The sequence below is a fragment of the Nicotiana sylvestris genome, chromosome 3 (assembly GCF_000393655.2).
Source record: "Nicotiana sylvestris chromosome 3, ASM39365v2, whole genome shotgun sequence".
Classification (NCBI taxonomy): Eukaryota; Viridiplantae; Streptophyta; class Magnoliopsida; order Solanales; family Solanaceae; genus Nicotiana; species Nicotiana sylvestris.
This window is the reverse complement of record NC_091059.1, coordinates 27,570,992-27,586,244: the sequence shown is the minus strand read 5'-3', so window position 1 is coordinate 27,586,244 and position 15,253 is coordinate 27,570,992. Positions and strand designations below refer to the sequence as shown.

Genomic DNA, 15,253 nt, shown 5'->3' with positions numbered 1-15,253 from the left:
CTTTTATTTATCTACAACTTGGACCACATCACTATTCTTTAAAACTATAACTAATTAACACAAGTCCAAATTCCAACATGAACAAATCACACAATGCATATCTATATGATTTGAGAAATCTGCAAAAACTTTTGAAATTTCTGTTATTAAAATTTTAAAACAATGTCTTTCTATTTATAGACAATTAAAGGGTAAGATAGAAAGCTACAATCCTAAAGGTGCATCTTCTATTTTCTATTCACACCTTTTAAAAAACCTGAAAAAAGAAAATATGAAGTATATCCCTTTTCTTGATAATAATGGTATGTTCTTCTCTGCCAGCTAGCATCTTTCTTTTATGTAACGACCCAATATGTCGTTTTGTATATTGTAGCTCTGTTCCCATATTTACTGTCTCTTCTATGTTCATTTGTAGCTATGTGATCTGCCGAGATGGTTGGATTGGTTTCGGGGAAGTTTTGGAGTGAATTGGGACACTTAGTCCCAAGGTTGAAGGCTTAAGCTGAAAGAGTTGACCGGAGTTTGATTTTTGTATAAACGACTCTGGAATAGAGTTTTAGTGGTTCCAATAGCTTTGTATGGTAATTTTAGACTTAGAAGTATGTCCAGATATTGATTTGGAAGTTCGTAGGTTGATTTTGTGCTTTTTGGCGAAAGTTGGAAAGTTAAAGGTTTGGGAGGTTGAAAGGTTTGACCGAGAATTGACTTTGTTGATATCAAATTCAAATTTTGGTTTCGGACAAATGTGCATCATTTGGGACAAATGTGCAAAATTTATTGATATCTGGACATCAGTTGACCGTTGCATCATTTGGGACAAATGTGCAAAATTTGAGGTCATTTGAAGCTGATTTGATATGGTTCAACATTAGTTTTAGAAGTTGAAAGTTTATTAGTTTTATTAGGCTTGAATTGAGATGCGATTTGTGATTTTGATGTTGATTGATGAGATTTGAGCCTTCAAGTAAGTTCGTATTGTATTTAGGACTTATTGATAAGTTTGGATGGGGTCCGGGGGATGAGGGCTCGGGTGTGATTCGGGTGGTTGGTGGATCATTTTGGAGCTTGAAGAATTGCTGATGCTTGGGAGTTCTAGTGCAATCGCACCTACGACGGATTTGCCGCAGGTGAGATACTGCAGAAGTGGCCATATGATCGCCAATGCTAGATTGGCTGTGGCTGGCGAAGGTCGCAGGTGCGAAGGAGCGACCGCATGTGAGAGCCCGCAGATGCGGACAAGGGGATGCAAAAGCAGAGGGAGGCAGGCAGAGCTAGGACCGCAAGTGCGGAAGGATTTTCGCAGGTGCAAATGCGCAAAAGCGGGAGTTGGACCGCAAAAGCAGTAGGTCGAAACTTAAGTGAAGTGCGCAGGTGCGCATTTTTTACCGCAAAAGCGGTCCCGCTGAAGCGACAATTCGGATCGCAGTTGCGAATTCACTAGCAAACTCCATAAATTCGAGGGTTTGAGTGTTTTTCTCATTTTTGGACCTTTGAAACTCGGTCTTAGGTGATTTTTATAGTGCTTTTTACCATAATTGAGGAGGTAAGTGAAGTTTAATCACTTTTGTTGATAAATATTAATTACTCATTGATTATTACACCTAGTCTATGTGAATTTAAAGAGAAATTTGGGGATTTCAGACTGTGATATTGGAGAGTGAGATTTGTAGATGGAATTGGATAAAATTAGTATGGTTGGACTCATTATTGAATGGGTGTTCGGAATTTGTGATTTTATTGGGTTTCGGGGTGCGGGCCCTGGGTTGACTTTGTATGTTTGATTCAAGACTTTGGATTTATCATTTGAAATTGTTTCCTATGGCTATTATTGATGGTATTAAGTTATTTTGGCTAGATTCGAGCTGTCCAGAGTTGGATTTGCGCGGGGAAGGGCCCTTTAGTGGATTGCTTTGGCTTGTTTGAGGTAAATATCTTGCCTAACTTTGTATGCGAAAAACTACCCTTAGGATTTGGATTGTTTAAACTATTTGAATTATGCGAAAGATGTGTACATGAGGTGAAGAGTGTGTACGTATGCTTATATATGTTATTTGATCGGTTAGACCCTTAGGGTACTTATAAGCATTTAATTGAAGATATTATTATTTGTTCTATCTTTCTTTGTCAAGTTTATTCTCAAATGCTTTAATTGAAGTTGTTGAGCCTTGGGCTATGTGTTGTGATAACATTGGTATTGTTGATTTGGAAAATATTGTGACATATGTGCATATATGGTACACGTTGATTATCATGTCTTGATATTGATACGCATGCGGTGGTATAAGGGTAGGTATTGAAATGCATGCAATGAGATAAGGTGTGATTTTACACGTGTTGCTAGTAATGGAATTACCTGAAGCCACGTGGTGAGATAAAAGGGCTAAAACGCGTGTAGCTATTTTCAAAAAAAAATATTTTAAAAATAAATGCAAGGCTCACGCAGTGATATAAGGAAGGTTGTGATTGTAACTTGTGAATGAGAATATGAGGCGTGACACCTCGATTGTGATTCTTGTTGTATATTCTATGCTAAAAAGGCTTGTTGATTTGAACAATTATTGTCTTTTTTTTATTGTTTTACTTGTATTCTCACGGCACTTGATCATTTGTTGTTCCTATTACATGATCACTCTTTGTTGCCCCTTTTTATTGCCTTAATTTCCATTGCTAGTCTTATATCATTGTATTGCTCTATTGTCATTTATTTCTTTGCTTTCCGTTATTAGATTTTGTTAACAATATGTTCAGTTTTCTTTATCTAGTAGGTGTCTTGACCTGACCTCGTTACTACTCTACCGAGGTTAGGCTTGATATTTACTCGGTACCGTTGTGGTGTACTCATGCTATACTTCTACATATTTTTGTGCAGATCCATGTACCTCACCTCGTGCCAGACGCTAGTGATTGGACTAAATATTCCAGAGACTTCAAGGTATACCTGCTTGGCGCTCACAACCTCGGAGTCACCTTCTACTATTGTTTTTTCTACTGTTTATCTTCACATCAGACAATGTTGTACTTTTGAGATTTCTAGCGTACTTCTTAGAACTTATGACTCAGTTTCATCGTTTTGAAATTTTTTTGGTGATTGTTATTCAGTATTAATGATATCATGAGACTTATCGGTTAATTCAATATTCTTAGTGGCTATTTCTGTAAAATTTCTCTTGTATGTTAGACTTATCTAGTTTTAGAGACTAGGTGTCATCACGACATCCTAATGTCGGAGTTTGGGCTCGTGACATTCCGTGTACCTTGTCTATCCAATTGACATTCACCTTTGAACATCAGAACCTAGTAAAGTCCTTACCAGTTGCATTTATAATTGAAAGGTGATGTTTCTAATATGGTTTTAAAAGTCTACCCCTTCACCAGTTGACTTGTTCAACCTAAATCAGAGAATTCTTCATTTCTTGCTCCTCATGTCGAGGTCAAAACGATGATATGAGATGCGTCAATCAGCACCAAGATCCAAGAATCACCTACTCTTTACCAAATTTTAGTTTCCCATTAGCCTCTGTAGACAGACAAGGACGATGAGGCTCCCGCATCCTTAGATATATGTTAATTTATATGTCATTTGCAGGTGTACAATAAGAATATATGGTGAGGGCGAAAAGGAAGACAGACAAATTCAGATAATTGGAGTACGGACATTACAGCGACGAGCATATAGAGAACCTCTACAAGGTGAAGGAAGAGCAACTGTGTCATGGCCATAGCCATGCTATGACTCAATTTATGCTTGCTGGCCTTGCAAGTTCTTCCTATCCGTAATTATCTTTAAAAATCCTTTCACACTGTCAGTATATAAAACTTGAACTCTTTACCTATTAAGGTGACCCACAAAATCCACCAAAATGAGCTGATATTCAATTGTATGTTGCCGGACTGGAAAGAATAGACTCCAACAATTGGTGGTTTCTCAGCAACAGTAGATCAAACCAGAGCTAGCTAGTGCTTATAGCTGATGCTCTGGCTGAATCTTATGGAGATTGTTGATGAAGTGGAATTGATTTGAAAACTAAAAAAATTATTTTATGTAATCCAGATAGATGAGTGCTTACATTTGGTTCCTTGAATGAGGTTTTAAGGTGGATTTTGAGACTCTTCACTGCAAGTACTAAAAGCAAGTACTATTGTTTCCTGCCCATTGAAATAAAGCTAATTTTTCAACAATCAATTGGAAGGGCCTTCCTTGGCTAGTGTTTACCATAATTTTCTTATCATATTTGATTTTTCTATTTCTTAAAGGAAAGAGCAATATATTTATCATAATTGGGTTTTCCTTCTTGTAGAAGGAAATTATAAATCTCTCATATTTGGCTAGTCCCTTTTCTCGTAGGAAAATGTTTGGAGTTCTATAAATTGAAAATCTGTTCTTCTCATTCAGTAGTATCCACAATGTTGTCATAAGGGGCTTGAGAGTCTTGTTTAGGAGGGATAACTTTACGGGACAAGTGTTAGTGTGTCAATTGTGTTTGCCTCTTCGTGAGATTGTTCTCTCGATATTTTGTACTCTCTTTTTACATAGTGGATTGCTCATCTCCATTGTGGATATATGTCAGTTGACCGAACTACGTTATATATTTGTGTCTCTTTTGGTATATTTCTCTTTTATTGTCTTATTTATCGTTGTTGAAGGTTTGCTTTGCTAGCTTGCGCAGAAAACCTGATTCTTTATGGTCCTAACACACACTAGGTATCCCTCTCCTCTTTGCTTGTCCAAGAAAACTTTTCCACAAGATAAACCATGTGAATGCTCAATACTTTTTAAGATCCTAGAATATTAAAGAAAGAAGAAAAGTAATACTCCCTCCGTTTTAATTTATGTGAACTCATTTGATTGAACACGGAGTTTAAGAAAAGAGAGAAGACTTTTGAATTTGTGGTGTAAAATGAGGCACATATATTTTGTGTGGCTATAAATCATTGCATAAAAGTAAATTGTTTCCAAATAAGAAAAGGGATATTCTTTTTGGCAAAGACCAAAAAGGAAATAAGTTCACATAAATTGAAACAGAGGGAGTACAAGGAGCGGCTATCGAAGCTATCGAATATCCAATTAGTTAGACTAGGTCCTGCTAAAGAATAAATAGGAGCGCATGCTTATTTTGATTCAAACACATTCTTGCCCCCGAAAAGGACTTATTCAGCATAATTGTGGTATTTTTAATTCATTAGATGAAGTCTAAAAATTCCATTGTGAATGTACTGTTTTCTTGGTTAGGCATCTTTAGCAATATACTGTTTGTCCATTTCCAGAGTGAGCATTTCTTTTCCATTTAAGGACAAACGAGCACATAGGAGCTCCTTGGAATAGATTAAAAATGGTACTCTATCAGTTTCAATTTAGATGACACATTTCGTTTATCGAGAATCAGTTTGACTACATTTTGAAGCTAAATTGGATTAGTTTAACTTAAGTATTTTAAAATTAAAATATTAAAAAACTATACGCTATAAGTTGCAATTTTGCTCATGTCAATAGGATAAAAATACATATTTTAAAATGTTGGTCAAACTTAGCACTATTTGACTCTCGATAAGCGAAATGTGTCATTTAAATTGAAACGGAAGGAGTATAAAGAAAGACAAAACCTGAAGATTTTTTTTTTAGAAACACACTTAGGAAAAAGCTAATCGATAGCTCCATTCTCTTGTAACAAGAGTTGAACATTTCATCTCGTTGCCTCCAAGAAAAAAAGTAACATTAAAAAAACAAACACAATTGTCATAATATGACTTTAACGAGGAAGAAAAGAAGGCAATAGAAGTAACTTACGGTGTAACAAGTGATGGAAAAAAGAGAAGAGAAAGTTCAATCCAAACATTTTAGTCATGGACATCAATTGGAGTACACCAATAAGCTTCCTCCCAAAGGAAATGCAATTTGTTCTGGCTGCAAACTCAGTATATTTCCTGGTAAATTCTACTACAAATGTGAAATATGCTCATATTTCCTTCATCAAGTATGCTTCAACATGCCCAAGAATTTGCAGCATCTTGTGGATCCAATCCATCACCTCACTCTCCTACCCACGCCTTCTTCATCGATTCATGACTCAACAAGATGCAAAGCCTGTGGAAAAGAAATCGCCGGCTTTTCTTACACTTGTGCTAAATGTTATAGTTATTATCACACACTATGTTTAGCATTACCTCTTTCACTAAAATTGCCATCCCACTGCCATACATTGGACTTAGAATTCTGTCCTCCCTATGATTTCGAATGTGATTTATGCAAAAAGCCGAGTTATAAAGAGTGGCTTTACCATTGCAGCTCTTGTGAATTCGATGCACACATTTCGTGTGCTATTACACACAAAGGAGAAGATATTCATAATCCTTGTGAGTCGATTTATCAGAGCAAATCATCTCATCAGGCGCTCGAGAAAGAAACTAAATGTGACGAGTTGATGGATTTACTATCAAAATACACGAAGGGAACAGAGGAAAGTATTAGTCAAGATCATGTTCAGCTTCAAATCCAACAACAAACACCAAGTTACCAATTAAGTGATGGCTGCTTTTCCATTGATATTGCAAAATCACAGCTGCTAAACGATGAACAAATGAGAAAAGGAGCAGATTATCATGCAGTGGAAATTCCAGAATCTAAAGAGAAACAGAATGTTGCCTACGTTACTCTGACAAAAGGGGTTTCTTCAAATGGGATTGGTTCTGAAGTTTGGATGGGATTAGGCAGGGAAATGGAGAAGGCTTATCAAACCAATGATTCTCACAAAGTAAGCATTCTTTTAATGGTTGACAAATTTCTTTCTTTTTCTTTTATAACAGTGATATAAACACGGTTAGCTCGAGAGAGCACAACACACTTATATTTATTTAAATTATATCTTTAATATGTCTCTGGGGGTCTGATTCTCTTTCATGGATCAAGCACGTGTAAAATCTTTTTGATACTAAATGATGATGAGACTCGAACCTAGGACATATGCCTGTTGTTGCAACATATTGATGTATGTGACATCTTATCAAAAAGTTTAGGTTGTTAGAGAAAGAACATTTTTATTTAATCAAGTTACCTCTTCACCACCTTTTTGAGACGCAGACAGATGGAAAGAATCACCCGGCGTTTTCTATGATTGCTGGAAATGGAACCTTTCTCTTCCATGATATTATCCCACTTCATTACTTATTGCACCCTTGGATGCTTATGGTTGACAAATTTGTAGTGTAAGACTTGTTGAATTGGCTTTAAGTTTTTCCGTTATTTGCAGGAACGGTTAAGGAGTTCATGTTGTCCAGACATTCTTAAAAGTTTGTTTTGTTCAAAGAAGTGAAAAATGTAAACGCGGACTAAGTGAAGGCACTTAAAGCTTCGAGGATACAAAGTACAAATTCCAAATTGCAGGACGAACAGCTTCCATATGAATGCCTTTAGCCAACCTCTTATGATGTAAAATATTGCTATTCTTAAGAAAATGTTTTTATTTAATGACTCATTTTGTCAAGTCTGATTGTGCTATACATTAAAAATATATGTCTAAATAAACATTGAAAATAGAGTCGTCTTTGATAAGAAGTACTTTATTCTCTAAAATGGAATTAGTTGGTGCAAATTCGAATTAGTCCATCCATAAAGCGAATACCGAAGGAGGGGTGGAAAACAGAAAAATGTTTAAATAGAAGAAAATTACTTATACTGTTTACTCTCTCTACGAGCACAATGTTTGTTACCACATGTTTTCTACCTCTTCATGCTATCTTAGACCATCAAACTTTATCCAACTTTCCATAATAATACATCAAAAACTATTTTTATGAAAGATATTTTAGTTGAGCGTAACCGGGTGATTTTATCCCTACTTAAGATTTAATGCAGAGGCTGCTTCAGAATTTGAATTTTTTGGTTTGGATTCGAAATTTTATCATATCTTATTTAATTTTTGTGATTCCAAATCTGTTACTTATACTTATTTAGAGGAATTTTAACACATAAATAGAGTATAAGCCAATTCTACTAAGTTCGGATGAACTTTCACTAGATCTGTCCCTGCTTAAATATGAATTATGGGCTTATCTTGTAGATGCCCTAGTCTAAATTTTTTATGCCCTAATTTGACAAATTTTCAATATCTACAAATGCCTCCTACTTCAAGATTTATCAGAGTGTAGGCTTGCCGAAACTTGAAAACGAGACTTGAAGTACACCTTTGATCTTGTAATGACAATGTGTGCTAAACTTCGACGAACAGGGAACAAGAGATATTGCCCCCAACTTGTTTTGGAATTTGCAGACTTTGCTTTACGAGAGAAAGAGATGAAGGGCATAATTGGTCCCATTGGACGTGCCAATTTATTTGCTATAAATTGGTGCAGAAAAATAAAAATGCAGCGACAAATAACTTTAAAGAAAAAATAAATTTTATTGATAAACATTGTAGGTTACAACTTTGTTTATCCCTCGATTCTTCTCTCAAGATTTGTTATCCATAATTCGAGGGTCTTTGCAGCGTATTTTTTGAACATGTGATGATATGGATCTCCTTGATGTATTTAATGATCAAGAAGCATGTAGCAGAATTCGAATATTATATATTTGATCACTTTGTGCATATTTCAAGAGTTTATAGAATTGATGAGATGGATTTTGGAGGACATATGTAGCCTTATTTGCAGGAATAAATTAGGCTTTGAGTGGAGTAGCCACCAAGTAACCCTAATGGGCTCTTGAGTAGAGTAGTCACCAAGTAACCACAATGGGCTCATCTTGTAGAGGCACTAGTTCAAATTTTCAATTAACTAATTTGATAAATTTTTAATGTCTACAGTCACCATTCTAAAGGCATTGATGAGTGATTCAATGAAAAACATTTCCTCTATAATCTTTTGATTAGAACTTTTATTTAATCACCCGGTCGGTCATTTTGTATATTATAACCACGTTCCCATATTGATTGCTTATTCTATCTTCATTTATGGTTATATAACTTGTCGGAGTGTTTGGTTAGGTTCCGAGGATGTTTCAGAGTGAATTGAGATACTTAGTCCTAAGGGTTGGGAGCTTAAGTTGGAAGAGTTGACCAGCATTTGATTTTTGTATAGTTGACTCCAGAATGGAATTCTGATGGTTCCTATAGCTTCGTATGGTGATTTTGGACTTAGGCGTATGTCCGCATGTGGATTTGGAGGTCCGTAGTTCGATTTGAGGCTTTTAGGAGAAAGTTGGAAAGTTGAAGGTTTGGAAGATTGTGAGGTTTGATCGGGAGTTGACTTTGTTGATATCGGGTTTGCATTTCGATTCCAAGAATTGAAATAGGTCCGTTATGTCATTTATTGCTTGTATGCAAAAATTGAGGTCATTTAGAATTGGTTTGATATGATTCGACATTAGTTTTAGAAGTTAGAAGTTCATTAGGCTTGAATTGATGTGCGATTCATGATTTTGGTATTGTTTGATGTGATTTGAGGCTTCAATTATATTTTAAGATCTGTTGGTATGTTTGGATAGGGTCCCGGGGGCCTCGGGTGCGATTTGAATGGTTGGCAGATTATTTTGTGATTTGAGGGATTACTGAAAAGGTTTTGGGTTATGGTGCTTTCGCACCTGCGGTGGGTATGGCCGCGGATGCGGTACCGCAGGTGCATCCCAGGTCGTGCAAGTGCGAGATTGGTTTAGATGAGGAGTGATTACAGATGCACATACAATTTCTGCAGAAGCGGAGTTGCTTCTACGATGAAAGGTCCGTAGATGCGGAGTGTGGTTGGTTAAGCCTGGGTCGCAGGCATGATAGGTTATCCGTAGGTGCGGATGCGTAGGAGCGGGTGAGAGACCGCAGAGGCAGTCTTGCAGGTGCAGAACTTGGACTGCAGGTGCGCTTGGTTGGAGAATTAATGAAATTTTGCACCTGCATTGATATTTCTGTAGGTGTAGCATCGCATGTGCAACGTCAAAGGTGCGACCGCTTGGACCGCAGAAGCGAAAATGCTGGACAGGATATTCAAATCAAAGGGTTTTACTATTTTCTCATTTTTGGAATTGTGGAACTCAGTCTAAGGTGAATTTTGGAGTATTTCTCATCTCAATTGAAGAGGTAAGTAATGTTTATTCGATTTTGGCATTAGATATTGATTACCCATTGATTGTACACCTAGTTTATGTGTGTTTGAGGTAAAATTAGGGGATTTTGGACTATGTTATTGGAGAGTGAAATTTACGGATTTGAGGATGGATTTGTGATTGGAATTGGATGATTTTTTGTATGGTTGGACTCACAATTGAAAGGGTGTTCGGAATTTGTGAATTTTATTGGGTTTCAGGGTGCGGGCCCGAACTTGTCTTTTTTGATTTGAGTTAAAAATCTTAGCTTTAACTTTTGGAATCATTTCCTATGACATTTATTGGTGGTATTGTGTTACTTTGACTAGATTCGGGTCGTTTGGTGGTTGATACACACAGGAAGGGTCTGTTAGAGGAGTGATTTGGCTTGCTTGAGATAAGTATCTTATCTAAACTTGGTTGAGACACTAATTGCCTGAATTATTTGTGATAATTACGTTCCATGAGTGACGCATATGTGTGGGCTAAGCCCATATACATGCAATGGGGTACTATTTTCATGTTCGAGGTAGTTTAGATTATTACATGCCTTGAATTGACTGCTAAGCCTAAGCTGAGATATTTCTCCTATTTATACCCCTCCGACAACTGTTTGTACCCCATTTGATATTTCACTGACATTATTTTCCCAATTGAACCTGGTAAACTACTATTTCTTGAAGAAATTATTTATTTTAGCTATGATACCACACATTGTACATGCCTACACTATAGCATGTTAGTTATACCAGTCCAGGAGTATGACACTTGATAATCATTGATCATGTACATAGATTCTCGTATAATTGCTTTCAGTGAGTTATGATCTGGATGGGTAGCTTGTGACCACGCCAGAAGGTTTGTGATTGTTGGCACGTGAGTTGTCCGTGCGGTCGATACTATTGGCATGTGAGTTGCCCGTGCAACACATGAGTTGTTTGTACGGATCCAGATATTGATATTACTAGCACGTGAATTGTCCGTGCAACATGAGAGTTATCCGTGCAGCACGTGAGATGTCCGTGCAACGTGTGGATATAGATCCATCCCCCTAGGGTCACCCTCTCATGTTTCTCTCTTGATGGTGCACACGCGAATATTGAGAAAACCTTATCCATGACATGGTACGGATATGGAATGCTTGAGAAAAGTCCGACCACTATATGTTTTGGAATTGCAATTCATATTTACTTGCAAATTCCCATGGTTAGATACCTAATTTATTTGCATCTTTATATGTAGTAGCATTGACTGAACAGAGTACTTGAGTAGTTGCACACACACAGAAAGGGTTCTTTCTATGCTTCATGACCTGAATACATCACTGTTCTGCACTTGCTAATTTGATAAAACTGTACAGATTATAGTAGGTATCATTTATAATTCTTACTTCTTTTATCTCGCCGAGGTTAGTTATGATACTTATTGCGTACATTGGGTCGGTTGTACTCATACTACACTCTGCACTTAATTGTGTAGATCCATGTATTGATACTAGTTATAAGTAACAGCGTTGCTTGTTGAGCTGAGTATCGAGGGACGAGGTAGAGCTGTATTTTTCGTCCAGTCTTGACTTGTATTTTATTATGCACTGTTGTTTTTAGTTCAGATAGTATTGTTATATAGTTTTCAGACTTATATTCCATTGTAGAGCTTATGAATCTGTATTTACCAATTTATGGGGGATTTATATTGTATTAGTTGTATTTTGTTACATTGAGGTTTCAGACTTATGCTATTTCTATAAATTTCGTTATTATGGTTCTTTATTATTATGTTTTGGCTTGCCTAGTCGGTGTGTTAGGCACCATCACGATGGATTTGAATTTGTGTCGTGACAAGTTGGTATCAGATCCATAGGTTTATAGGTATTACATGTAATGGGCTACCAAATTGTTAGGATACTTCACTTTCTTACATTCTTGTCATGCAGTTTTGTTATTTCCGAAGCTTGAAACTTGACTCTTCTATTCTCTTGCAAATAGTGAGGACACGTGTGACCGGGATGAGGCAAACGTCCACCAGTACCACCAATTAGGGCCGCGAGAGGTCGGGACCGAGGTGTGGCTCCTACTATAGCTAGAGCAGCACCTGTGGAGCCACTAGTTTCTCCAACTGAGGAGCATGTACTAGATATGGTTGAGCCGGTGGGACCCGCTCAGACACTAGCAGTTCCCTTTGTTATTCTTGGCTTTCAAGAGGCCTTAGCCCAAATTTTGACTGTGTGCACGAGACTGGCTCAGGCAGTTTCAGTTCCAACTACACCATCCACTTCATAGTCTAGGGGAGGTGCTCAAACCCTTGCCGCCCGTACTCTAGAGTAGGTAGCTCAGGTACTCTAGACACCGGGTGTATTGCCAGTTTAGCCGATTGTTGCCGGTCGTGCCAAGGTTGGTCCCCATATAAGTGATGAGAAGCAGAAGAGATTGGGTGGTTTGGGAGGCATATGCCTCCAAAGTTCAGGGGAGTAGATTTAGAGGATTCTCAGGACTTTATAGACTAGTGTCAGCGGATTCTTCACGCAACAGGCATTTTAGACACCAGTGGAATTTTATTTACTACTTTTGATCTGACAGGGGCAGCTTACCAATGGTGGCAAGATTATGAGTTGAGCATGCCAGCCGACGCAGCGCCACTTACATGGCATGAGTTCTCAGTTCTCTTCTTAGAGAAGTTTGTCCCACATATTTGTAGAGAAGACTTGTGTAGGAAGTTTGAGCAGCTACGCTAGGAGGATATGACAGTGACTTAGTATGAGATGAGGTTTGCAGAGTTGGCTTGTAACGCTGTATGGTTGGTTCCCACCAAGATGGAGAAGATTAGGAGGTTCATTGATGGCTTCAACTATGGTTTACGTTTCATTATGGCTCGGGAGGTTGCGACGGATACTAGGTTTGACCAGGTGGTCAAGATTGCTAGATGCTCAGAGCTAGTTCGCAGGCAAGAACATAAAAAGCGGGAGGCCAAGAGGCCTCATAGATCAGGTGGTTTCAGTAGTGCCTCGTCTGGAGGCCAGTTCCATTACAATAGAGGTCGTCCTTCTAGACCCATCCGGGCAACTGGCCATGTTCCTCTTGGTTCTTCAGTTAGCCACAACTCCTTTAGTGCACGCTGATAAGTTGGTATTTTACCAACTTATCTCTTATTGATACTTAGACTTTGGTATGATTTTGTTAAGAAACTAAGTCATTTATTGAGGTTTATTGGCATATTTCTGGTATCAAGTGATTTAGAGAAGATACGGAAGAAACCAAGTCAAAATGTGTTAAAAAGGGGAAAAATGGACTATTTCCAGTGATTGCTCTGTGTGATCGCGGAGGGTTATACACGATCTTAGAAGTCCAGGATAGTGAAGCTGTGCAATGGCAGTTGAAGCTGTGCGATCGCGAAGAAGTAAAAATGGTCAGCCTGGTCAAACGTTCTACGCGAACGTGGTTTCCTGTATGCGATCGCGAAGCTTTGTAGAAGTTGTGAACCGTGATCGTGCTTCTCTCTATGCAATCGCATAACATGTTTTCTGGGCAGAAATGAAATTTCACGTTTTGATCCCCAAGCCATTTAATACACTACCTAGCTCATTTGTAAAACATCTTTGGCCGACTAGAGGGTATCTTTAGCTGCTCTTGACTAGAGAAGACAAGTTTTAGAGCTAGGATTCATGCACACACACTTGGGTCTTGATTTGAAGCTTTTGGTTGAGAATTTCTTACCCATTTATATTTGTTTCTTCATTTCCTTGCTTTGTATTGAATATCTAAGTGTGTAGTATTTTTTCCAACACTTGAATCTTGTTTATGGGAATATTCGTACTTAAAAAGTGAATTAAATATCTTGTTGTGCTTATGTATTGAATGATTTTTATTTAATTTGAAGTGAGTTATTGTTTCTTTAATTATTTTTATTCTTTAATATTTTCAAAGGGATTAGCTAACCCTAGTACTCACCCATTTACTCCGAACTAATTTTGGAAACGATAATTTAGGTTTGAGAAAGATTAATTAACAAGAACTTAAGTCTTTAACCCTCACTTTATAGATTCGACCTAGGAATAAGATTGAACTACTTGTGGCCATATTCGAGTGTACTTAATCTCTTAATTGTATTAGGAATAATTTAATTAGGAAGTCTTGTTAGTCTTTGGAAGAAGCTAATAAAGAATTATTACCCGAGGCTAATTAATATAAACTCGCTCATATTTATAAAATCGTAAAATACATTGGGTCGTTACTTGAGTGTAATTTTTCATGTATCCATGCTTGTAGTCATTGATCATTTTACTTGCTTTCTAGGTTATTTTATATTTTCAAAATTAGTTATAAATATTTTCTCAAAACCATTCTAAGTGTTTGGCATTGCATAGCAAACGATAATTCTCTTACACTCCTAATCGCCTACATATTGTTCTCTGTGGGATTCGATCCCGACTCAAACTTCGATAAATTATATTGCATGCGATTGTGTCTATTTAATTCTTAGTAGTTGATTTGGACGTCATCAAAATTGGAAGTTTGATACGCTCAAATTACACCTAAATAAATGGTGTAAGGCAATAAATGTTAAATATAATAACCCAACTAAGTCGGGGGTCGAATCCCACAGAGAATAGGTGTGAAAATATTACTTGAGTAGTGTGCAACTTAATTTGCGTTGTAGTTCTACTCCGTTAGCTCAAAAATAGTTTTGTAATTGTGAATTATCAAGATAACCTATTTAGTAAAAGGAATTGATTAATTTGATTAAGTAACCAAGGTTGTGTCCCCATCAATAGAATGTAATGCTATTGATGTTGACATGATATATTTCTAATGGAAAGTCTTTTGATTTGCAAGTTATTTCTAAAAGACTACCCAATATTTTTCAATAATTAGGTAGTATTTCCTCTTTATAATTTTTCCAAATATAGAAGAGTTACAATTAAGAACACCTAATTTTTAGCCAAGTAGAATCCATTTATCCCTAAGCAATTCTATTAAACAAAGTTTAAAGCTTTGAGTTCTTGTTATTCAATTCTGCCAAACTCTACACCTCTTTTCCAAGTAAGTATAGAGTAAAATGACATTAGTTAATGTTTGCAACCATTAACCATACATGAAGCATGGGAAATGAATAAAAATCGACCAACCATCATATAGATTCAATGTCAAACACTCATAAACATTACACCCATTTAGGGTCCACAACCTTAGT

At 37.0% G+C, this 15,253-nt stretch overlaps 1 protein-coding gene across 1 annotated transcript; it reads left to right on the top strand.

The window, feature by feature from the left end:
• Positions 1 to 5,672: 5,672 nt before the first annotated feature.
• LOC104236126 (uncharacterized) lies at positions 5,673 to 7,496 on the top strand. Its single transcript, XM_009790003.2, has 2 exons — positions 5,673 to 6,749; positions 7,245 to 7,496. Exons 1-2 carry the CDS (start codon positions 5,799 to 5,801, stop codon positions 7,305 to 7,307), a joined length of 1,014 nt encoding a protein of 337 aa, XP_009788305.1. The 5' UTR covers positions 5,673 to 5,798; the 3' UTR covers positions 7,308 to 7,496.
• Positions 7,497 to 15,253: the final 7,757 nt, after the last annotated feature.

Bases quoted from the DNA above. Each gene is read 5' to 3' on its own strand.
- LOC104236126 (XM_009790003.2), top strand. From the start codon at position 5,799: ATGGAAAAAAGAGAAGAGAAAGTTCAATCCAAACATTTTAGTCATGGA. The intron at 6,750-7,244 runs GTAAGCATTCTT...CGTTATTTGCAG, and splicing joins AAACCAATGATTCTCACAAA to GAACGGTTAAGGAGTTCATG.